The sequence below is a fragment of the Neopsephotus bourkii genome, unplaced genomic scaffold (assembly GCF_033783945.1).
Source record: "Neopsephotus bourkii isolate Nb327-2 ecotype Australia unplaced genomic scaffold, CSIRO-AGI_Nbou_v1 NB_1638, whole genome shotgun sequence".
Classification (NCBI taxonomy): Eukaryota; Metazoa; Chordata; class Aves; order Psittaciformes; family Psittacidae; genus Neopsephotus; species Neopsephotus bourkii.
This window is the reverse complement of record NW_026902113.1, coordinates 10,997,265-11,022,670: the sequence shown is the minus strand read 5'-3', so window position 1 is coordinate 11,022,670 and position 25,406 is coordinate 10,997,265. Positions and strand designations below refer to the sequence as shown.

Here is a 25,406-nt window from a genome sequence, read left to right as displayed (position 1 = left end):
TGAACATCAACAGGAAAATTCTAGCCTGTACAAACTGTACAAACTAGCCTGAACAAACCGTAATGGAAAAAAACAAATTATTAACTTTGTTGGGAGAACTGAGAACTTCTCAGCAGAGATACATGAACAGGCAGAATGAGGCCACAGGAGAAGAGAGTAGGCTGAATCCAAGCACTGTGCCTGGAGCAGAGCTCCTGGACTGCTCTGTGGACTACCTCAAGGAAGTATACCTGATGAACAGAGCCATACTTGTTTCCAACTGCAAGTGAAAGGAGCTTGCAAACAGAACATTAGTGGGACGCATAGTCTCCAGAAGTCTTCGGAAGAAAAGGCTGGTGGATTGGCCAACATCACCCATCAGCACTTATGACCAACTGTCCTTAATAAGCACAGAGCTACAAATGCCTCCTGAGCTCTGAGCTTGGCCTGACACTGGCTGTTATTTCTTGTATTTACCTAGTGTTACATTCTGTATCACATCTGTTACCTCGGCTAGCTAGGGAATGGTCAATGTACTTGAAGCAGGATCAGCAAGAGCTCTCCTTAAGACAATCAGGGAACTCACTAGGTATTCAGTCATTCAATGTTTTCCTTCTTCCTGGGGGATACATGCTGTATTTCCTGCCATTCTCCCAGGCTTTCAGGGAGTAGGTAACAGACACTAACATGCAGCATCTACATCTACCCTGTTTTCTGTTTAAAAGTGTTACCCCTCCTCCTATCCCTATATGCCCTTGTAAAATGTCCCTCTCCATCTTTCTTGCAGGCCCTCCTTATGTACTGGAAGGATTCTCTAAGGTCTCCCTGGAAATTTCTCTTCTCCAGGCTCAACAGGCCCAGGTCTCTCAGCCTGTCTTCACAGGAGAGGTGCTTCAGCCCTTTGAGCATCTTCATGGCCCTTCTCTGGACTCCCTCCAATAGGTCCATGTGCTTCTATGCTGGGGGCCACAGACCTGGATGCAGGTTGGGTCTCACAAGAGATCCCTTCCCTCCAGCCTGTTGAGCACACCACACAGCTTGGTGTCATCAGCAGACTTGCTAAGGGTGCATCAATCTCACTGTTCATGTCACCAACAAAGATGCTGAACAGCACTGGTCCCAGAACCAACCCCTCAGGAACAGCACTCATCACCAGTCTCTGCTTAGACATGGAGCCATTACCACAACCCTTTGAGTGCAACCATCCAGCCAATTCCTTATCCACATCAAATCCATGCTTCTCCAGTTTAGAGACAAGGATGTCATGTGGGACAGTGTCAAAATGCTTTGTACCACTGATGGAATAGCATCCTGGGTCTCTTCCTGAGACATATTTTAGTTCCAGCCATGATAATAAAAATTCCTAAACCATGTCAAAATTAAGGAACTGAAAACAAAGTAATTTGGACACTTTCCTCCAGTCAGCAGTCATTAGAGCTGCTGTTAGGGTAGTTTTCCTGCACAAGAAGAAAGTTACCCAGATAGCAAGCTGCCTCTGCCTCCTGCCCAGTTTTTCTGCTCACTGGAGACAAGGTCAGATGTGGGGAAATAAGAATAGATTCAGTGTCCTCATTCTCTCATGTGATCAAATGTGGGACCCAAATACTTTATCACTCATCACTCCTGCTATGCTGAAATATTTCAGGATTTGATTTTTTGCTCCCGAAAGCAGATTAACCAACCAACCAACCAAATTATCAAGAGAATTCTATGAAAGAAGTATCTTAATACATGGAAATTTTCTATATTATGAACATTAAAATCAGTCAATAATGACCCACAGCTTTACTTTTTCACACCAAAATTCTGTAATGTCCCAGAAAAGGGAACTTCAAGAGCTTCAAGCTGTCAAACAACTTTGCAGTCCTATTTCAATCTGCCCGTTACAAAAGTGTTGTGAATTCCCCTCCTCTTGCTTTAACATTACACGACTTATAATCCCCTTGATTTTTCTTAGAAACCCGAGTACTGTTGAGGCTCATTAATGTGCGATTTTGCCTTTAGATTTCAGATAATAACAGCCTTCCTAAGTCTTCTAAAACTAAATTTAATATAGAAGGCTTCACATCTTGTTTGCAAAACCTCTCCATAATCTCTGCTTGGAACAAAAAAAAGAAAAAGAAAAAAGCCCCAATCTTAATTTTTGTAGTTCATGGAATAAAAGGTTACTTTCATCATTCTGCTGCTAGGGTTGCATAGCATTAGTTATGTTGCAAAAGTCAGAGTTTCAGGGGCAGAATGTTTGAGTAAATTATTGACTCACTGCTTTCAAAACTATAAAGATGAGAATCAGAAGTCTGATGCTTACAAATACCTCCACAATTGTGCAGCAAAATCAGAGCTAGCAGCGAAAGAAAAGATGGAGCTTCAGACAGCTACTATTACGTGTCAGACCAGAAGCTGAAGTCCGAGTAAGCAATCAATGAATGAGTCGATGGCACCCAGTCTCTAAATAAGACAGATGTCTACAAGTATAACACAGCATGACAAAAGCTGATTGGTTTTGCCTGACCTATTCTGCAGCCACAGGGCCCAAGCACATGTGGAATGTCACCAGTCTGAACATTGGCCTTCTTAGTCATCAGCGCGCTTGTAGTAAGCGTGGGTAAATGCCCTTCCCAAATTTTCGTTCGTGAAGTCAAGCCATGATGATGATGATGATGATGAAGCTGGAAGTGACTGAACTACATTGCAAGACCTTTGGAGAATTTGATACTGACATATATTTTATGATAGCATCAAGATTCCCAAACACATGTGTTCACTCCAAAAGCCTTTTTTGTTTGCATAAAAACAGAGACTTGAAAATTAACCTAATCCAGTGATATGGTTTAGTGGTGGACTTGGCAGTCCTAGGGTAAAGGCTTATGATCTCAAATGTCTTTTTCAACCTAGCTAATTTTATGATCCTATAAGCATGTCAGGAGGGAATATGAAAAACTCAAAAGTCTCTTAGTACAAATGAGCATAGAATACTATTCAGGTGATGAAAGTATGATGAGTGCTTAAATAATCCTGTACTTGGTTTGCAAAGAGGAAGGCGGCACAAAAGGTTAAAGAAGAATGCTTTTATTCAGCTTTCAGCTCTCACAGTTCTAAACAGTAAACATAATTAACAATTCACCCACAGTACCGGAGAACACAGTCCTGGGGTCAGTAAAATGTCTACTGTTAAGGCACTGGTAGTGGGATGAAAAAAGACATAACACGGATTGCTCCTATTTAATCAGAATCTGAATCTGTTACAAACATGTGCTTGCTATTCAAATGCTTAAAATTCCACAAGCTACATTCACAAACATATGTTTATACAACTTCAGTAATTACTGAAACACAGGAATCAGTGGCTCCCCTACTTCAGCTTAAGAGCAAGTATTGCATTACTTTGGAGTGGAATCAGGTTGTAGCTTACTAAAAGAAAACAAACCACAAATTACTTCAGCAGTATGGCTTTAAGACCCTGTATTTTGGTTACAATATAGCAAGCAAAGTTAAATAACAGCATACAAGTGCCATATACTGTCATCTCAAAAGGAGGAGTTCTACAATATAAAAATTAGTTTAGAACATACTAAAGCCAGTTTTTGTACAAACATTTTTACAAAACTGAAGTATTCAAAGAAACAAAAAATCAAAAGTATTTTAAATATGAATTGAATCACTCTTTACATGTATGCATGAAATTGCTTACCTTGATGATATAAATTAGAAATACTACAAACTTTTTAAAGCTGGCATCCATATGCTATTGAAATGCACACATCAGAAATACTGAAGTGTTAGTTCTGCAATAATCCTTTAGAATCACATTTGTACTTGCCAAACAGATATAGTGACTTAGGTTTCTAAAGGAGCCACAGTGACCTCCCGTGGCCACTTAAGAAATCCTGTTTCTCCATTTTGAACATGAAATTCCTCACAAACGCTAATAAACTTAAAAACAGTGGTTCCTGCTTGGTCCACCAATCCCAGGAAACGTCAGTACTTGCATCTGAAATGAGTATAAAGGAACATAGCCTTCACACAATCATAGCTAGCTCCTGGTCACTGAAACAAAGTCATGTCTCCTCTCTGATTTATCACCAAGAACCTGTTCCAGAACAGCTTTTCTGAGCACTGTTTTCTGTAGGTCAATGTAGGTGATGTTCAATAGATACTCCACACATATTCAGTATTAGGCTCCCAAACACATAACTTCAGCTTTTGAGAAAACAAAGGAAGGAGATGTAAATCGATGCTGCCTGACTTGAAGCCCAAACCAAAACAAAGTTGTATGAGACATTTTAAATGTTTCAAGCTCATTGGTATACAAAACCCCAAAACATTTTAAAAAGAAAAGAAGTGTGACAAAAGAGTCAATTAGGTGCCTTCTCCCATTGCTCTAAGGAATATAACTAACAGGAACAAACCTTGTATTCTGTATCATGAACAGATGAACAATGTGAGACCACCACAAAAATCACAGCAGTGTCTTCTCTGCAGTACATCCATCAACATTTACATTCTACTGCTTATAAATCCTCTCTGTTATATCCAACTTTCTTTCCATTAAGTGACTCTTCTGTGTTTGGTGCCAGCCATGTGAAATACACCTTCACTGGATCAATATTCCAATGCTTGTGAAATGATACTGGAATTTGGTGAGAAAGGTAGCCTTTTGGGTAGTCCATTGGCCTTGCCTAGGGTGGAAGAATAAACCAAAACCACTAGTACTCTGTGATGAAGAACAAGTTTAGAACAAGAAAGTACTGTTGTCCAATGGCCTGTGTACCACAACAGAGCAATGTGGCATTGACAAAACATACACAATGGGGTTTTCACATCATTATATTAAATCAATTGACAGGCATTAGTTTAGATATCCAACTTGCACTGCAGTCATCATGCTATGAAGTACACTGACATTAAACATGTCCTATTTCTCAGGATGAAACCATCACCATCTACGAAAGTGAATGATGCAGTATAGTTTGTATTGCATCTTTTTAAACATACAGTTTTGCTTCAATAACAACAGAGTTTAAGTAATACTCTCCTGCTCCTCATATTAATGAGAGTTGCCAGCACTTCCAGTGCAACTGTAGGATCCTAAGAGGGCTGTAAGCAGCCAAAATATATGAAGTTTTATGATGGGGAAAGGTTACCAAACACAGAAATACTGTGGTGCCAGAAAACTGCATTGTTATTCTTCATCAAGTTATATCAAAAGAGACAGAATTACAACACAGCTACTCGATGCAGCTGACTTCTCCATGCACCAAGCATGTTTCATTTCCTCTGACAGCATGTAAGGGCATCAATATATAAAAAAGCCCCACCTGCAGCAGTCCTTGGTAAAACAGAATCATAGTATAGTTTGGGTTGGGAGAGACCTTTATGGGTCATCTAATCCAACCCCCCTGCAGTGAGCAGGCACATCTTCAACTAGACCAGGTTGCTCAAAAACAAACATCCAACTTGGCCTTGAATGTCTCCAGTATGAAGATATCTTTGCTTCTGTTTCATAATATATACACAGTACAATTTTGGATTCATGTACTTCAAGGAACATTGTACATCACAGTATTTCAGTCAAGCCTTTAAAAAGTAAATTTCTGGTTGACAGAAAATCCAATTTCGTTTTTCTCATTTTTAAAATATTTATTGCCTAATAGTGGAATTTGTAGAATAAGGCCACTTAGTTTTTATTCAGTAGTTCCCCCCTCTCCCCCGGTTAATTTTTGCTCAAGGTATGTTAAATTAGAATTTGTTGTAAACAGCAGTAAAGATGAATTACAATTCAAGTGCAGTTTTCTATGTGGAAAATCAAACTTCTAGGATTTCACTTTCAAAGTGATTCATTAGCAAATGTACACCATTAAAGATTACACGGAAGTGCCCTGTTTTGTTGTACAAGGGCCATTCCTACATATCTGTAAAACCAGTTCTGTTCTTTCTGACTCTCCTTTAGTTAGGTGTTGGGGTTTTTCTCAACAAGCACCTGTGCCAGCACAAATTACTCAGTAACTCTGTTGACTTTATAAGATGCATTACTTGCTTTCTACACTGAAAGGAGTAAGCAATGATGAAGAAAACAGGAAAGAAAACAGCTATGATTCTTTTATATGGACAAGGAATTAAAATATTGAATAGTGCTTTCTCAGCCTTCCCATTCCTCTAAATAGTAAATGTAACCAGAAAGAGAATTTTAATACAGGAAAACCTTGTAATTTAAATAGCAAACCTTTCCCCCCATCCTGACAGCTGCTTTGAATTACATGGCAATTTACAGATTTCAAGTTGCATTTTGTCTTAATCTCGGTTCACGTTGAGATGCACAGGTCTTTCCAGTTTTTAAACTAGATTAACACCTGAATATCCTCAACCCCATACTGATTGAAATGCTGATTTTTAAAAATGCTGTGTAATGTCAAGAAAAAATGGTAAGTGCTTCTTCTCTTTCATGGCATGGGAGGAATGTAAAGTGGTTTACGAGGCAGCAAATCTCTGGCATTGTGTTTCAGTTGTAATGCTGCAGTTAGATTGTTAAATATTCTGGAAGACAGAAACAAGATTCTAATCTATTCCAACCCATTTCTCCCAAACTGGAGAATACAGTCATAAGAAAATTATGTTTTGTGACCTCTTTTTCCCTTGTGTTAGCATAGGGCAATTTATAATAGTTATACTATTCTGCAGAATTCACCACAAAAGCAACAGTTCTGGGAGTAATTTTACATTTTATATTTTCACTAATGAGGTATTTCAGAATGTTAAAACACTGCATTAATAGAAAAACTGGGTAAGTAGAAAAGAAAAATTCACTGAAAAATATTTCAGAGTCAGTTCTCCATTACCTGAAGAAAAAAATATTATGATGCAGGGATTTTTCTTTCTGTAGAGAACACATCACAAGTATTCAAAGCATGTGGCTCCTAATTCTATTTCTTTTTCAAAATTCCCATTTCTGACAGCAGTTTTTACAAAATGTAGTCTTAGGGTAACTGAAATATCTTTTAAAATGTTACAGCATTGTGATAATCCCTGTTTTGAGAATACTATTTGCTTGCTCTGTAGAGAAATAAGGTATAGGAGCAGCATCTTAGTTATTGTTATTACATATTGATTGAGTGTGCATTATTTATGAGTTTGAAATATTTATGAATCCTGTTCTATGTGCATACCTGAAATAATGAAACATACATTAAATACTAGTAAAAATAACTCTCACCTGATGGAAAAGTGGACTATGTGTTATAGGGATTCCCAAGCCACTGAAACACATCCCAAGGACCATATCATCAGGCGCATCCATGCTGTAACACCGGCATTTACTAGCAAGTAGTTTCTGAACAGCTATTCTGCTGAAAATCATCCTGGATTAAAAAAAAAGGCAAATGAAACATAAGACAGTAAGTACCAGAGAAGCCGAATGACTCTAATTACTAAATACTGATAAATGATATAACTGCACAACAAAATGTGGCCCTCTGTTACAACAGATTTGAAATTTCAGAATTTGAGAAATCAGGGTTGACAATTAGCGCAAGAGGCATTTTCTGAAAAAGCATTAATTTATTTTAGTTAGCTTTAATTACTTTTAGGACCACCTAAGCTAAAATTAACCCTTCTGAAACCAACTGCTTTCCTCTACAAATCTGTCCCCAGCAGCACAACTTCTTACTAGTTAGGACTTTTGGGTTTTGGAGCATCATTACATTTTAACAGTTTCTGCTGTAACTGATTTGTGTTGTAATTCAAAGTATTTGCACTCAAAGCAGGGACTGATGTAGATCTCAGCAGGAATTTAAAGACATTACCCTCCTCCACCAGTGATGTAACTATATCCTCCTGTTCCCAAGCCATAACCGTACCGCTCTCCAAGAAATACTGGTTCATTTGGGTCATAGCAGCTGAGCAATTTTCGGAGCCTGAAGATACTATAATATGAAAAAACAATTTAAACCCCACCATTTAGACATTCAATTTGCAACAGACACTGCTAACATAAATGCATTCCAGTAAATAGCACAAAAATTATAGGAGAAATTCAGAAATTACACAAAAAACAGAGATGAAACTTATGTTCCTGAATTTGGTCAAATGATGAATCAATTAGCTTAAAATGTTTCTGAAGCAAACAAAGTTTATCAGCAAAACTGAGCCTCATCTGAGAGAAAACACAGAATCATAGAATAGTTGGAAAGGACCTTAAGATCATCTAGTTCCAACCCCCCTGCTATGGCAGGGACATCTCCCACTAAACCATGCCACCCAAGGCTTCATCCAACCTGGCCTTGAACGCTGCCAGCGATGGAGCATTCACAACCTCCCTGGGCAACCCATTCCAGTGCCTCACCACTCTAACAGTAAAGAATTTCCTCCTTATATCCAATATAAACTTCCCCCGTTTAAGTTTGAACCCGTTACCCCTTGTCCTGTCACTAAGGTCCCTAATGAAGAGTCCATCCCCAGCATCCCTGTAGGACCATGGAATTATTTTTTCCAAACAATGGTAACATCTTTGCAAATCATCTTTTCTCCCCAGGAGCTGAAAAGCAAACAGGTAGATTTAGTTATACAACTATCAATTTATCTAGAGTTACTGCCTCTTCCAAATTCTTCTTCTGTCACAAGCTTTAATGTGAAGTGCTATCTTGAAGCACTTATTCTCATGGTCATGACCCTGTGATCCTGCTGGCTGACTGTGGTGCCTTATGTCACTTACACTGCAGCGCTAGTTTTCATGTGAACAAGGTCTAAATTTCTAATAAGGGCAAGTCCACGGATACGGGTCTGTGTGCCTGACACAGGCCCTAGCTTATGGAACCTTTCCTGTGGCACATTACATAAGGAATACACCTTAGAAAGTGTATTGGCAAATGACTAAAACCAATCAGCTCAGACATACCTATACCGAAGAATCACAATTTGCAATCATATTCAGAATATGTAGTGGTGTAATAGCACTAATATGCATAGTTTTTATCAAGTTACAAGATTACATTGGCTTTAATATCAAAGAATGCTGAACAAAAGTGACGATTTTTTTTAAAGGATCATGAGGCTACGTAATAAATAAAACATAAATACGTAAGAGATGAAGATTGCTAAAACTCCTACTGACATGAACAGTGGTAATTCCTGAAGTATTGCAATGTATACCTTATCAGTGTGTCATCATCCACTATGACTAACCAAGGAGTTCTGGAAGAGCTATGATTCAAAAACCTTTCCAAAATAGCAAAAGTTTTCCCACAATGACCTAAAGGAAGAGGAAAAAACAGAATATACATTTAAATAAAGTGAGATTTTAGAATAATCCACTTTTCATGCATTAAATCAGTATTCCACTGCACTGTAAAAAACATTTTGGTAATGACTGGTAAAATATTTGAGATGAAAGTTTAAATAACATTCTTTGTTGTGCTGAATGGTATTTGTACAAATTGTTCCAGTGCAACCATTGCTTTATATGCAGGAATATACTTCTGAAGGATGCTGAAGCATGAAAACCTGAAAAATAAGCTTTATTCCAGCTGTCCTGTTAAGATGTTGAACAATACTGGGCAAACTGCTACTCTTAATCTCTAAAACAGTAAAATGAGGAAACTGATAAAAACATGTTCTGCAAAATACTCCAAGATATTTTCATAGCATTTCATGATGCATCAGTCAGGTCCATTAATTTTATATAGATATTTAAGTTTACATTAATCTACCACACTCATCATCAGCAATTTGGGTCCTAATAACTTCCTCCAAGGAAAGGCCTTAACATTTATCACAAGACTACAATGAAGTTGAGAGGTAAAACACCCTTTACTGGGAATTTAGGAGTAAAACACCCTTGTCCAGAATGAGCAGGACAAAAGAAACAAAAAATATCAGACTTCTACTGAATCTCCTTTAGATTCCAGAAATATCTAATTGCAAACAGTCTTTATTCATCTAGATTACAGCTGATTATCTAAAGCAATTGTTGCTATCTTCTCAGTGGCAAACAATGAAAGGACAAGGGGTAATGGGTACAAATTGGAGCACAAGAGGTTCCACTTAAACCTGAGAAGAAACTTCTTCTCAGTGAGGGTGACGGAACACTGGAACAGGCTGCCCAGGGAGGTTGTGGAATCTCCTTCTTTGGAGACATTCAAAACCCGCCTGGACACGTTCCTGTGTAACCTTATCTAGGTGTTCCTGCTCCGGCAGGGGGATTGGACTAGATGATCTTTTGAGGTCCCTTCCAATCTCTAACATACTGTGATACTGTGATACTGTGATACACAATCATTAAAAAATAAGGACAGGATATTATATTTGAAGCTACTTCCAGCTAAAACATTTTCTGAGAAAATGAAGTAACTCTTATGCTGAAGAAATTGAGAAAGTCCTGGATTTACTGATTTTTGTGGAACCGTAACAAGGCAGATTGATATATGAATATTCACAAAATTGCAACCAAGATTTCAGTATTATATTCCATCAAGAAAGGTGGACAAAAATAGTATTACAGCAAACTTGGCATGATTAGTTTCATTTAGAATGTCAGTTGCCCATTGCCCCCCACAGCAATGCTCAAAGGCCAAACGTGGAAGGTTCCTTGCCCCTGGTGTGACTAGAACTACTGGGCACAGGTACTACAGGTGATCCACACATGCCCGAAGGTCTGCTACCTCCTGAAATCACCCACTGGTTGCACAAGGCACACTGCAGATATGAAAATGAAAATCCCAGCCTGTTCTCTCTCTGTCTCTAACAGACCTTGTGGAGGACAAAAAACAAGGGCAGCTGGAAAGCTGCAAATAATCTAGAGATCAGAACAACTGACCTAGTGTGCCAGGTAAAGCTAATAGGCCACAGCTTGGACACTTCTAATTCAGAAGGTAATAGCCTGTAGCAGAGACCATAAACCTAAGAACACCTGATCATATGAAAGGAAAAAGCCTTAAAATTAATAAACTCAAGGAAGCCATCACATCCATAGCCTTTTTTATATTCAAATAAAAAGTAAATTAAAACCACATTATTTTTTTCATAAAAAGATCTCCCAATCTTAACGTTTCATTTTTGTGCTTAAATCAAGACATTCTAGGCACAAGCATATAATATTTGTATATCAAATGTCACTGTAGTTTATGCCCAGTAACCAGTTGGCACTGTCTGAGGTATTTTGAAATAAACCTATGACTTACGCTACTATTGATAATGTTACTCAAGATCATCAATAACTCAAGAGTTATTACTCTTATCCCGAATAATAACAGTAATTTTTTTTTCTTGGCATATATCAGCATATTTAGGTTTCCACTAAGAAAAGAACATTCTTATTACACAGGGTGAACTGCACTCTCCATCCATTTCCTGTGTGGTAAAAGCATTCTTTCAGTTTAGGCTGCTCAAATGTGCTGTAGAAATACAGAATCTCTAAATTTTATACTATACATGAAATACAGATATCAGCCATAAGACTTACAGACAGTTGTTTGTGCAAAACTGACAACAACAGCCAACAGCTCACCTCTGTCAGTATTAGGTATGCCTAAATCTATAGTAGGAATGGAGATGTCTGCATAATCACTGTAGTATTCAATAAGGGCAGCTTCTCTTTCCCAAGTCTGCTTTACAACTGGTACTGCAAAACAATTGTTGACATTTAAACACATGTAACTCAATTAAAATAAGTACTTGATCAAAACATTTATGCACCTTGTTAACTGACATATTCCTTTACACAGAATATGCTGTTCAAATGTTTCAAATTCAGCATCATGGTTTAAATGTTCATTCTTCTTCCTTGTCGACAATATTTAGAGAGAAACAATTTCACATTTTTTATGAAAGCTAGTCAGGGCTGTTTTATTTATATAGCAATAAATTTTCTTTTAAAATACGATTACAGTTCATTCATATTACATTGAAATGGTGATGTTTACATTTATGCTAACCAAAGGAAGGAATTCATTACTTTTACACTTGCTGTGGTAGACTTTATAGCACACATCAGCATGAACACTATCAGAGATCAATCATTCTTCCAGTATCGAAACTTCCAGTATTGAAGTATGCATTTTTAAAAGAGCACATCCACTGTACAGTGTATAAAGTATTCTGAATCAGAAACAGACTAAATGCACCTTTTGAAATACTACACTTGTGTTATATACATCATATCTGGCAACACCATCATATTAATGATCAAAAGCACCTGTCCCTGGAGATACATTCACAGAAGGACATTTATCATACAATCAGTTTTGATCCCATGGAGAATCTATTCAAAGGAAGAATGCTTAATGTTTCTCTACAAAAGCAATCCTCTTCTTATTAGATTGCCATTTTACATGAACATTTAAAACTGATCATAAGAAATTCTAATAATGATTCTATGAATGTTTAAACTATAGCCAGAAGGGAATAAATCATGGGTAATATAAAAAAGGCCAAAAGCTTCTGCAGGGTGTTTGGAAGAGAACTATCAGATTAAAAATAATGATCTTTTGTTCGTTTTAAAAATGAACAAAAGGTCTTAAATGACCAGCTACTCTGAAATAGTCATTAACTGCTGTTATTAACAGTCTGCTTTATGTTCTCTGAAACCATCCAGTAGGTCTCACTGGTAGCAGCTGGTTCTTGAAATAGAGGAAGTATGTAACTTCCCTTTGCTGCTATGTAACTCTGATGCTTGTGAACAACTCACTTTACCTCCTTGCTGGAATCATCCATCACCTAACTTGATATTTGCTGCCTACCTATTTGCTCGAACAGGGACTCAAAGGATTTATAATCCATGATTGATCAACAGTAACTTTGGTAACACCACAGTGAATTGAAAGGTAACTGTTAAGACAGAGTCATCAGAACTCAATGCACTAACGGAAAAGCTTTAATATTTCGAAAAATATAATTTCACTTCTTTAGCATTGTGCAATGGCCAATATTGCTCTTACATATTTTAAAGAAATGTAAAACTGCTCTCAATTTTTGCATTAAAAAAATAAAAGGTAATTATGTACAAAATGTGTTCACACAACATTATGGTGGAGGTCTGAAATGCAAACCCAGGAATTTTACAATGCTTTAACTCTACTTCCTATGCGGTAAAAAGTCACATGCCATCATATTAGATTGCATAATAAGGCATTAGTTGACAGAAAATGACATGTAAACTTCCCTCCTCTCTCCTCCCCCAGCTAGAATAAGAGGACAGGTAGGGAGGAAATTATTTTCTTATTTTGTGTAAATGTTCTAGTTAAAAAGTTTCTCCAAGGAACAAAACCAGAAAGCTTTCAGAAAACAAGGCCCCAGCACAGAACTTCCAACCTTCACCTGGCAGAAGAGACACGCCTGTAAAGGTTGTTTTACCCTTCTGCAACCAAAGACTTCAACCTCAGTAGCGTGGTTTAACATGTAGAACTACTTGCTATTATGGGCTGAGCTATCGTACTGGGGAACTCCACTGAAGATTATATTTCTTCAGTGGAGTTCCCCTTCTTTGTATAAATGAAAAAGTTCACTGAAGCAAGGACCCGAGTCTCACCTATGTTAAATGGTCTAACAAGGGGACACCAGCTAAAGCATTTCTCTTTTCTTTGCTTGTTTTGACCAAAGTGTCACCATCCAGACCAGTGCCTATTGCCAAATGAATCCCACAATAATTCATAATTTCTAACTCATATGTTCCAAAGAAAGAACAACTATATGAAATTTCAGACTAGCTGTTGATGCAAATATTTATCAATATGTATTAATACCTGTGATCACATGGAACCTTTAAAATCACACTACAGAGTTGTTTATAGAAGGTCAGCTCTAAGCTTTTAATAGTATTTTATTTGTGCTACTTCTAGAACCTTGACCCATGTCTGCAGTCTTGAAATATTCTTATGCAACCATATACCACATCTGTAAGGAGAGCTGTATGTGAAGTAAATTCTGAAGTAAAATTTAGCTGCTTTTGCATATGGAATTCCAAGCCTTAATGTTGCACTAATGTAGATTTTGGCATACAATAGGAAATGACTTACCAGGTAAAAAGAGCTCTCTGAAGCTGGCATCCATTAATCTGTCAAAATCTTGAGTAAGATTATCCTCTATTTCATAACACTGGAAGCTGTGAGGAAAGTTCAAGAATTTTCCTCAGTCTTCAACAGGTGTTTCTCAAGAGATATTTACGCCATCTTTTTGAAGCTCTTTTCTGACTTTCTAGGTTTGGTGGGTTTTGGTTTTAACTTTGACGTAAGAAATAAACATGGATCCAGAAAGGAGAACTCTTCAGTGAACTCCAATTACAGGACAGCCAATTTTGTTTTGTCAAAAGCTACTTTAAAGGCAGCACTATAATCAGGTGATCTAAATATCAGAAATGTGCCTTCATCAAGTGCAGAAACATTAAGAAAAAAATTCCATAAATCTTACTTCGAAGAAAAGCCCCAGCAAAAAAACAACCCCTAAGACTAATGGTGACAGTGTTACATATCTGGAGTATTCAAGGACACATGAAACGCAAGTAAATTCCTGGAAATAAACCCATTCCTGAATTTCCTTATTATCAAAATGTGTAGAAGTAAACTGGAATGGACTGGTAGGTGGCATCAAGTAGGTAGAGTGTCTTCTGTTAAATCAGTGGATTTGGAATTTTTCCTTCCAAGTTTTGTTGACACTGAATCTACCTCAATTTAGCTGAGCTTTACCGTCTATTACCTGAAGGTATCAATCTGTTTATCTTCTGTGCCTCTGAGAAGGAAGTTAATACTTACTGGATGTATCTTGTTGGGCTTTGCTAGGGTTTTTTGGTTTGTTGTTTTTACCATGGATATTACAGTCATATTTTCATGGCGACTATCATTATTTGTACAACACTACAATTTCCATGTGAAACATGCCACTTGAGAGACTCCTGATCTGGGCCATGGACTGGACAAAGTACTACAGATGACCAGATTTCTACATGAGACAAAATTTCCCATTCCAAGCACTATAAAACACATGTGTACATCCAATTGCATAGGCTGTCAAGAGATAGAAGTTATATAACAGTGTAAGCGGCTCCATCTTCTGCTGGAGAGGAGGGCTAGCGAAATGGAAGAAGGATTGGAGAGACCTTTCAGCTTGTTCAAATTTCTAAATCAGCCACCACAGAACTGCACTATTGTCACTGCTAGTACAAGGAACAGAAGTGAACCAATTAGCTGGGGGAAACGCACTGATGGATATTAATAGTTGCTGTTTTACTATTGCAACAGCTCCAATTTACAACAATATAAGCTAACTTTAAGCATATTTTTAATTTAGATATTCAAAGATTTTGCCACTATAACACATCAGTAACAATGAATCATCAAATGACCACAACTTTTCATTTTAAATGTTTCACAGCAATCTTGAAGAAAGAAAAGCAAAGAAAACAAAAAAAATCTACCTAAAGAATAAACTGTTTACAATTCTGAAACTTTCATGTTTCCCAGGTGATTCTGCAAACATTTAGTCCCAAGAGCTACAAAGACAGCATGTATCAGCTTGGTTTTTAAGTATTAATTTCAGAAATTATGTTGCATGGAACCACTACCTTGACCAATCAACAACTTACTTCTGTCACCATGAAATTTCTGGCATGTTTTTACAGCAACAAAAACATCTTCTTTTTTCACTGGCTCTCCCTATATGAATAGAAAAAAATTCATGTTTTAACCGCAGGCTCTGCCTGTAATATTTTATAGGGAATATTTGTCCTTATATATAATAATACATTATTATAATATATATAATATAACAGAAATACCTTTTAACTGTAAAGCATGACAAGTAAAATAGTGTATTCGTAATACTAGAAAGTACATTTTTGTTTCTTGAATAAAGGCCACTAGTTGTTTAAAATACCTGAAATACCATTACTGAAATACTTTTTCCATTGATGTAGTATTCTAATATGAACTCACTGGGGAAAGAGAATGAGTAGTAGAACTTGTTGAACTAAGAAATATTCATCTGAAAAAGAATGCTTTCTTAATTTCTTTGAAATTAACCAATATGAGAATATGTTGACCTGTATCATATTTGGAAAATGAAGTTTAAATGCTACACACTAGAAATCTCTGAATTTCTTCACGTGTAATAAAATTGCCACTTTTGTTTGTTTTCCTTTTGGCACCTATAATTTTCCTCTCCTGGAAGCATGGAGCACTTTTCGGCCCCTAACAACACTCTACCCCTAATATCACCAATGTATTCTCCTTGAGTGGAAGAGATGGATTGTACTTTGAGACACTGAATACTACATTACATTTTATCTTTAGCCTCAAGAAGTTTTAGACTCCCATCTGTGAAAAAAAAGATTATCTATACTTCAGTATCTCACAGAAATGTAACAAGAAATATTCTATAAATCACTCACAGATCAAACGCTGTGGTAAAAAGACCCATTAAGGCATATGCAGTATTTGTTTGCCATGAAATATCTTGTGCCACAGAAGGCTGAAATCACATTCAGAAATAGAGAAATGCTAGAACAAACTTTTTTTTTAACTTATTGAAAAACATTTTCTTAAGGTTTGAGATTATTAAAGTCAAGTTTTATGCATTTTAGTAGCAGTTTTTCTTTTACTAAGCAAGTTGAATTTAAAATACGGTGCTTACACAAAGTGGCAGAAAATTACTGAATGTTGTTGCACAATGATCAACTTTATATGAGTTCACATCATCTGTGCAGAACTCAGGCACTGGAGTAAGATGTGGTCCTTCCCCTTTTTGCCAAATATACAGGGCAATCTATCAAAACAGAAAAGAGTTATGTTAGCAATGAAACTGGATAAAAATTATCAGGGTATACAAAGAAACCATATTACAGGGTAAACTTAACAGGAAAACTGAAAAATACAGGATGCTGTAAAAGATTTGCCCTTTAGTTGATTATCTAGCTGCATACCTTATATCTTGCTCACATTTCTAGAGACATGAGGGTTTTTTTGCTACAAAAGAAATTATTTAGCCAGTCAGGTTTTAAAATTTATTTCATACCTCATGAAACTGAGTTACTGCACAAAAAGTAAGAAGGTTCATAGTGTGGTGAAGGAGAGCCTGACTAGTGCATAGGGAGAATGGGGCTCCAACAAGGGAAGAAAATCCATTTTGCATTCTAATTCCTGTTTCCCATGTTATTTACTCATATTCCCAATGACTCTTGCACACAAAAAAAAAGTTCAGCGATTCATTGGAATATGGGACCAGACTCAGGACACACTAAAGGAAATGAAAATCAGTGTCCCTTTCATTGTTTTATACCTACTTAGCAACAGTTAGTTTTTACACCACTTCCATCTGCCGAGGGCCAGAATTCAGCTCCTCTTCTAGTAAATAATGTGATCATTAAGCTAGTATTAAGAGGGCATAATATTTCCTGCTCCCCAGTGTTCAGGAACAACACAGTGCAAACCAAGAGCTTTAATATGGTTTTAACAAGCCCAACTCACCAAACCAGTTACAGACTTCTTACAGATGACTATTTTCCTGCCCATCTCATTTAGGTCTCTACATCCTCAGAAAACCTCAACTGTGCAAAAATCCTTTACCCCTTTGAGACAAGGTGTACCCATCTGTCACCAGCAGGGCTGGTGTCATGTAAACTGACCCACAATCAAAACCACTAAAATTCTGCTGGTTACACCAGGCTCGAAGCCAGGTATTGATCTGCTAGCTTTTCTTCCCCCATCATCCCCTGCAACTGGAAGAAGAGGGGAACACTACTTGTGCTCCTGATCCCTTCCTCAGTTGTCTCTGTATCACTTCAGAATTCAGCTGTTCAGAATTAATGTCTATCACATGAACGAACAAAGCAGCAATGCTCCTTCAGCACAAAGTATATTTAACAACTGTAACAACATAAATTATTTATGAAAATTCATAACTTGCTATGATTTCCCACTGAATAATGAATTCTTCAATAGAAAGCCTTAGAATGGTGTAAAGCTATCATATTACAGAAGAGAGGTGAAAGGAGAATGCCATTTTGGGTTATAGGACAGGATGACATACTATTCCTAAAACAATGGAAATGTATTTACAATTAAAACAAATAGTCTTAGTCCTAGTTCAAATCTAATGTTAGATACACAAAAAAATCCCGTATTCACTTTGAGTCTTGCATAAGCCTCAGTGAATTTCCTATATATTGTGCAATTACAAAAAGTATAAAAAACAATCTACAAATGAGCAGAAGCATGACTAAAACCTTCACCATATTTGCAAGATAGGCCTTCCAGCTCTAAAGTGAGATAAATGTTATGGATACAAGAAACGCGGATTGGGAAAGTAGTAGGGTGAAAAATCCCTGATACAGAGCAAAATAAAATACCAAGGACTAGAAGCACACGTCATTAGGACTCTGTCAAGCAAAAACATTTCCTGAAGCATTCATCATCCTTCATAAATTTAAAAGTTATACACAATCATTAAAGATCACAGATTATATCATTTGATTTGTTGTCAATCTTGACTCACACAAGAAGGACATAGAGATAAAGATGATTTAAGAAGGAGAAGATGGTGATTTATAAAATAAATTAGGGGGAATGGAACTGTCTCGAGGGACACACAAGACTGCACAGAAAGAGTAACTACAGGGCTGAATTAGGTCATCAATAGCAATAAATTTGAAATGAAACATATGCAAAGAACTTCCAGCAGAATAAGAATTGGATGGAAGTCATTTTGCTAGTCAAATGATCAATTGTTTTTCACTAAGCAATCTGTGGCACATAAAAGGAATGTCTGCCAGTGATTTTTCTGTTTTTATATGACACTGTTTAGAGGCTTAGTGAGTGCTGAGGTGGACTGGAATATTGGGAATACACAAATGACACTGAGGTAACTTACAATAAGAAGATTAGCAGTGTGAAGGCCAAGGTTTTGCATTTATACAAATCCTTAACAAGAGGAAAGAAACAGCTTGTTGGCTTGTTTCATGTAGCAAAATGAAAGCTGAGAGGTGTCCAACTGCTTTTGAGAAATACATCAGTCAAGGAGGGGAAACTGTGTGAAAGAATAGTGTTGGCACCAACCCAAATTCATTTAAATGCCCTACCAATTTATACTCTATAAAGACGCTGTAGATTCATGTTGAAAATTAGGAGGTTTATAACCATTCTAGAATAAAGACCTGAAACAGAAGCAGTAGTTTTAAGTAAGGTGTCATTTTTACATTTTTTTTCCCCAGGCTGGAACCACAATTTATAACTGACTTTCAGGACCTTTAAAAGATTAAAAGAAATGTAATATCACTCATATTTTCAGGCCAAAATCAGCAAGCTTATTGCAGTCGTTCTCCCCTTCCACCCTGGCTCAGGAGTTCACTTTGGTGACAGCACAAATCCTTGCACTGCAGAAACATTTTGAAGGCAGAAAATAATAAAAAAGCCCTTCAGAAAATGTGGTACTGATATTCTTGCAGACTCACCCCCCTCCCCCCCCCCCTTTCTTCTCATGTTCCTTTCAGCAAACTTGTTCTCTGAAAGACCTAGTAGCTACCGTTCAAGGCTGCTGCAAACCAGAGTCAAAAAAAAAAGCGCGTATATACTAGACTTCTGTCAGTTGCAGATTTCATTGCTCACACAGCAGTTAGTTCCTCAGGTTACTGAATCCAAACTCCACCCTATTCAGCTCTTACAGTCTGACTTAGAAAATAAGTGAGGCTGTCTAATACCTAAGGAATTCATGTCAGCTTACACTTGATGCATTGGAAGTCTCTCCTTCACAGAGCAAGCCTTAGAAAATACGTTACTGTACCAAACATCTATGTATTCCATCTATAAATGCATTGTTATTCATGAATTCTTGTATGCTTGAAATATAATTTTAAACTATTATAATATTCTAAAGGAAAAGAAAGAAATTAAACATGCCATAGCAAATATTTTACTAATGTCTAAGAAAAACTGATATTCCCATTATCATTTATGACCTTTCAAATATACAGACTTGAGACATTTTTAATTTCATCACACCACTACTTACCTCATGCTTTAAATCTATTGTGAAGTCTGACTTGAGGGGTTCACTTTTCAACTTCTTTGCAAGCCTATACAATTAAAGATTAGGAAATTTATTTAAAATCCACACACGTAAAAAAAAATCAGTCACTAGTGTATGCTGCAAAGTGTGGCTGGCATTAGTGACCATCTTAGAAGGGGGGGAAAATAAATCCTACTTTTGTATTTATGGCCCAAGAAGCAACTTATATTTTTACTTTATTTTTTTTTCCTCATCTCATCACAGTGTGATGATGTCAATAGTCGTTTTCAGCACGCACATTTTGATACATTCTTCCTGCCTAAGAAGAAAATTTTCATCTGGAGTAGATAGAGAGTCTGACATAATATTTTCAACAGATTAAAGGCAGCAGAGTGTTTGAAGCTCAATATTGATCAGCATCTCACTTCAGACAATATTCTCTTCTTGTGTATTCCAAAGCAGAGTATTTAGGCACCTTCAATTTGTGAAAATACCTATCCTCACTACAGCAAAATGCATTCTACTTCTGAAATCTCTGAACTTTTTGAATTTCAATTAAAAACTAAGCATCTAATCTGAAATAAATATTAAGGTTTGCCTCTATAGCATGAGAAACACTTCTAGAGGGCAATGCAGTCACTCTAAGATCCAGGAATAAAACTGCTGGGGGGGGGGGGAGGGGAGAGAATTTTAAAATGACAAGAGATGGTACTGAACTAGCTGAATGACTAGTAGTACTGGACAACTACTAACTAGCTGACATGATGTTAACTTCTAGATAGGCAGAGTGAAGCAAAATAAATCACATGGACAGCAGTAATACACAAATCTATTTCTGTAGCCTTGTCTACTAATGAATTCTTAAGTGTTTCTTTATAATAATTATGCTTGGAATGTGTACAATAAGGAAGAAATGGAATCTTATCAAAGAGGTATTTTTCTGGGTAAGTTTATAGTGAGAGCTTATGTAGGTATAACCAGAGCTCACTATATATTACTGCCTGGCTGAATGTTTTGCTATGCACCTTTGCTCCTCAAGCCAAACTAGAATTACATGTATCAGAATGGATGCTGATAATAAAGGTGGCAGGAGCAGAAGCTCAGTGTGGGCTCTGAACTGCAAACAGCAACTTCAATTGAAAGACAGCTCAAATTAAAATCTGACTGCATATCTAAATGATCAGCAATTAGACCTTCAACTGTTCTGCAGGAAAAACTTCATTTTTTACGGAAAATATTAATCCATATGAAATCATAACTCATTAAATTAATATTCATTAGTGTCTAGAAATGATGTGTAAATTGAACATTCTTAATTGCTATCAGTAAAAAAGAAGTTATTAACAATTCAATTCTTACTTGTTAACAAGGGGAATGCTAAGTGCCCAACCAGCAGCAAAATCTGGAAATTTAAAGACTGTAGGATTTTCAGCAAAGGCATAATGGTGAATTATTGTAGATTCTTCATCATATAGTGCTTTACCTAAAAACCACTCCTGTAAAGGAATATAGGAAACAATTTTGTTCATCTACAGCATCCTTTTAGTGAAGATGATGACTGCATTCATGCTGAATAAAGCAAACCTGAAAACAAAAACAGGGGAAGCATATTGTTCACAATAATCCGGACAAAAATTGTACTTGGTAAGAAATGAAACTAAAAGCATTCTCTGAATTCAAATACACATTGTATTTTCAAATTCCAGCATATGCCCTGGATTCCACCTGTTCAAAGAGCACTGAATCCCAGAATCCCAGAAGGGCTGAGGTTGGCAAAGACCTCTTGAGATCATCTGGTCCAGTCTCCATGCTGGAGCAGGGTCGGCCAGAGCAGGTCGCCCAGGACTGTCCAGCCATGCTTTGAACACACTCCACAACCTCTCTAGGCAACCTGTTCCAGTGTTTGACTGCCCAAACTGATGACTGACTAGATGAGACTCTCAAAAGCATTGCATTCAGGAACTTCATCCATTTTGAATTTCCATCTGTCTTGCCTCTTTTACACTCAGGAACTTAAAAGGCAAATGAAGTTTAAATATCTTGATCTTCAAAACAGTTAGTTCCCAAGTATACATTTATAAAGTAAAAAATTAAGCAGTATTATTATTATTGGTGTTTTAAATAACAGTAAGAATTTACTACTGTCTCTGCAATATCTGAAATTATTAACAGACTTAAATACCACTTCTTTAACAATAATGTCAGTTAGTTGTCTTAATCTTTCTGTCTAGAATGGATATAAAACAAGTATACCCCAAATTTTTTGCAGAACAGGGACTGTAATGAAGGGAAAAAAGAATATATATGTATATTTATATAATTTTAAATAATAAATATATATAAACTGTTTTCCAGGCCAGAAGTACAAACCACAGATCAGAATTCTAAATCACCTAATGGTTATATTAAATCTTTAAAGTGTGAAGTTCTTTGCATTATGAAAGTAATTTAGGCTTTTTTTCCTGACAACTTATCAATTCCCAATAATTCAACACTAAAGAGATTCAAAGGCAGGGCAAGTGTTCTTTCACAAAAGACTCTCTTTCTCCATACTCCCTGCCATATTTCACTTTCCCCCTCCTTTAAAGGGGCAGCTATTAACAACAATGAAAAATCCCTTCAAGGCACTAGCACAGTTCATACACAGTATACACCACTCTATAGATTTCACATAAGAGAAATAAATAATTTACACAAAATTCAAGACAAAAGAGAAAATATTCAAGCAGAAGTACCTTAGAAATATCCAGCCCCCCAAAAAACAGTCTAAGCCCAAGAGGATCTTGTGTCTCAGTAATAATCTTTCTAACTCCAAGCAGATACTGCTGTATAGACTGAGCTAAATTTTACAGCTCCCATCACTGAGGAGCAACAAGTGAAATTTGCCCAGGGTTCAGCAGTCAGCAAATAACAGAAGAGAGGTCTGCGTGCACCAGGAGACACCTAAAGCCAAAACTAATGGGCTGAGCTTGGCATGAGCATGCACACAGGGCTGCCCAGAGGACGTTGAGCCTGGCAAGACCATGGCTACCAGCCAGGACTCAGCCTGGGTGCCAGGTTGCACGTCTATGGATTGAAAAAAGCCAACCTTACTTTCCTTTCTCTGTATACTACAGAAAATTAAACCCATACATGTACCCTCCTCAGCCTTTTGCATAATATTATTTCTGGTAATACTAAGCCGCAAATCACAGTGAAGTCATTCTGGGTGATAGCAAATACTCTCCAAGCTAATTTGGTCATAACATTGTTTATTTGCTACACTGAAATGTAGGACAAATCAATCTCTGCTTTACAAGATGAAATTGGTTAAATCTGGCTTTACAAGATTAAATTTGTTATATGCAAAGGAACTTACAATTTAAGGAATAGTGCTAAGCAAATTGCATATAGACAAAAATGTGCATTAAAGAAAAGAATGTGATTTATTGCACTGGATCGCTGCTTCAAAAATGGCAAAGATCACCTACCTTCAATACAAACACTCAAAAGTCTTTAGAAAACTTTGAACTAATAGCTGAAGGAACGTGATGCAATAAAACTCAATGCGGATCTCATGAGAGGGCAGAGGTGACTTTACCTAACTTCTCATCAAGCTGATTTTACAACTCTCTTTTGTATTCACTTACTCACACATACCAAGACAGTGCACTGAATTCATTTGTTCAAAACTTGTGTCTGATGCAGGGGGCAGGAGATATCACCTGTCAAATCCTCACTGCATCTTGCTACAACATCTCACGAATTCTTACGATTCTCAAAGTCCAACTGTTCTTTAGACAGATCTTTTATACCCATTAGTTATTAACAGCTACTAAGTCATTGCTGACCATCAGCTTGGTTTACTCATTCTGGGTATCTTTGTGGCTGTAGTCTATCATCCAGTTAGGGTGACAGGGAGTGGCACATACAATCTGGTTTAACCTTGCTGCTGTCCTCCATTATGAAAGTGCAGGCTGAATCCATCTGCTGTTGAAACATAGAATCACAGTGGGGTTGAGGTTGGAAGGGACCTCTGGGAATCATCTGGTCTAACTTTGCCTGTTCAGCCAGGGCCACCTATTCAGAAGGCTGCCCCAGACCATGTCCACAAGGCTTGTGAGTTATCTCCAAGGATGGAGAATGTAAAACCTCTTTGGGCAAGCTGGGACAATGCTCGGTTGACCTCATGGTAAAAAAAAGTGTTTCCTGATGTTCAGCTATAATTCATCACCTGAGTGCTTGCCTTGAGGTCTTTATGTAAATCAGGCATTCCTCACCGTTCTTCAGTTTTACTGCAGTCAATAACGTCCTTGGCTGTCAAAGCAGGTCATTCTCTAAATATTTCTCCACAGTCTCTTATCATGCTTTAACTCAAAATATTACATTCATAACGGTCTCAATAGTTCTGTTACTAATCTCTATATATCCAGATCGAAAAGCTGCAGATTCATCAACTATTCACGTGCCCCATTGTAGACTTTTATGGTGATCAATGAATGCCACAATTCTATTATGCAGACTGACGACATTTTAAAATGAATAATGAATGTACCCATTCTGGTCTAACTCATCTTCATTTTTTTGACGGATGAACTACTACTTCATATGGGCTGTTATGGGAATCAGTTATGGGAATCAGTTATGGGCTGTTACACTAAGATGACAATTAACTATGTATGCAGGTTGGGACATAATTTGTTATTGTAACAGAATTCATATGCAATGCAAAGAGATTAAAACCTGCATAAAAGCAGCATCTAAAACAAAAAAAATCATGTTTCTATGCTGAAAACACTAAAGTAGGTGTTTCTGAAACAGAAATAGATATTTCAAAGGCCTGCATATATTCAGTCAGCCATTTTGAAAACAGTGGTAAACAGTGTAGGATCTCTGAGTTACCATTACCATTTTAGAAAAGAGTTATGAGAAAACACAAGGCCATGTGCCTGCAAAAGAAGCAAAAATGCTAAAGTGAGACCTGACACAGAGTTCAATACTCAGTCAGGGTAACAATAAAGAGGCAAATCATATTCCACACAAGAGGTTTTGGCTTCTTCTATTCCAGGCAAAGAAGTGATTTTTTTTTTTCTTAACACTGATAATTCTGCACATTAACACCTTTCACGTCAGTTGCATTGCCAAATTTACTTTGTTCCTTGGTGCATTTGTCTTTTGTTCTGGGAGTCTTTAGGCGTCCTTTTCCAGCAGGTAAAGACCACTGCCTTATTAACAAGACAGTTCATAAACAGAGTCAGTTACTCAACATCATTCTGTCTCATAATAATGAGAACTTGATGACAGGAAAATGTGGAGAGTGGACCACACAGCATTCTATACTCATCTTTTTACTGACACTGTATGATTTTCAGGCTATCCACAGCAGGAATCTTTGCTCTATTTTAACAGTTCAACAGCTAGATATACTGCTCATACTGCCTCATGTTAGAATACTTTGTTCACTCTCA

General features: G+C 37.0%; 1 protein-coding gene across 2 annotated transcripts in view; it reads right to left on the bottom strand.

Annotated features, from left to right (window-relative positions):
• Nucleotides 1-3,032: 3,032 nt before the first annotated feature.
• B3GLCT (beta 3-glucosyltransferase) overlaps nt 3,033-25,406 on the bottom strand; it is a 51,918-nt gene continuing 29,544 nt past the window's right edge. For both annotated transcript variants that reach the window (XM_061374633.1, XM_061374632.1), the window contains exons 7-15: nt 21,319-21,455; nt 19,963-20,026; nt 16,591-16,722; nt 15,545-15,614; nt 11,477-11,590; nt 9,124-9,223; nt 7,779-7,898; nt 7,190-7,334; nt 3,033-4,658 (exon numbers count right to left, since the gene is read on the bottom strand). In XM_061374633.1, coding sequence (XP_061230617.1) covers nt 4,491-4,658; nt 7,190-7,334; nt 7,779-7,898; nt 9,124-9,223; nt 11,477-11,590; nt 15,545-15,614; nt 16,591-16,722; nt 19,963-20,026; nt 21,319-21,455 — 1,050 coding nt within the window. In that variant the 3' untranslated portion in view covers nt 3,033-4,490. The remainder of the gene's footprint in view (nt 4,659-7,189; nt 7,335-7,778; nt 7,899-9,123; nt 9,224-11,476; nt 11,591-15,544; nt 15,615-16,590; nt 16,723-19,962; nt 20,027-21,318; nt 21,456-25,406) is intronic.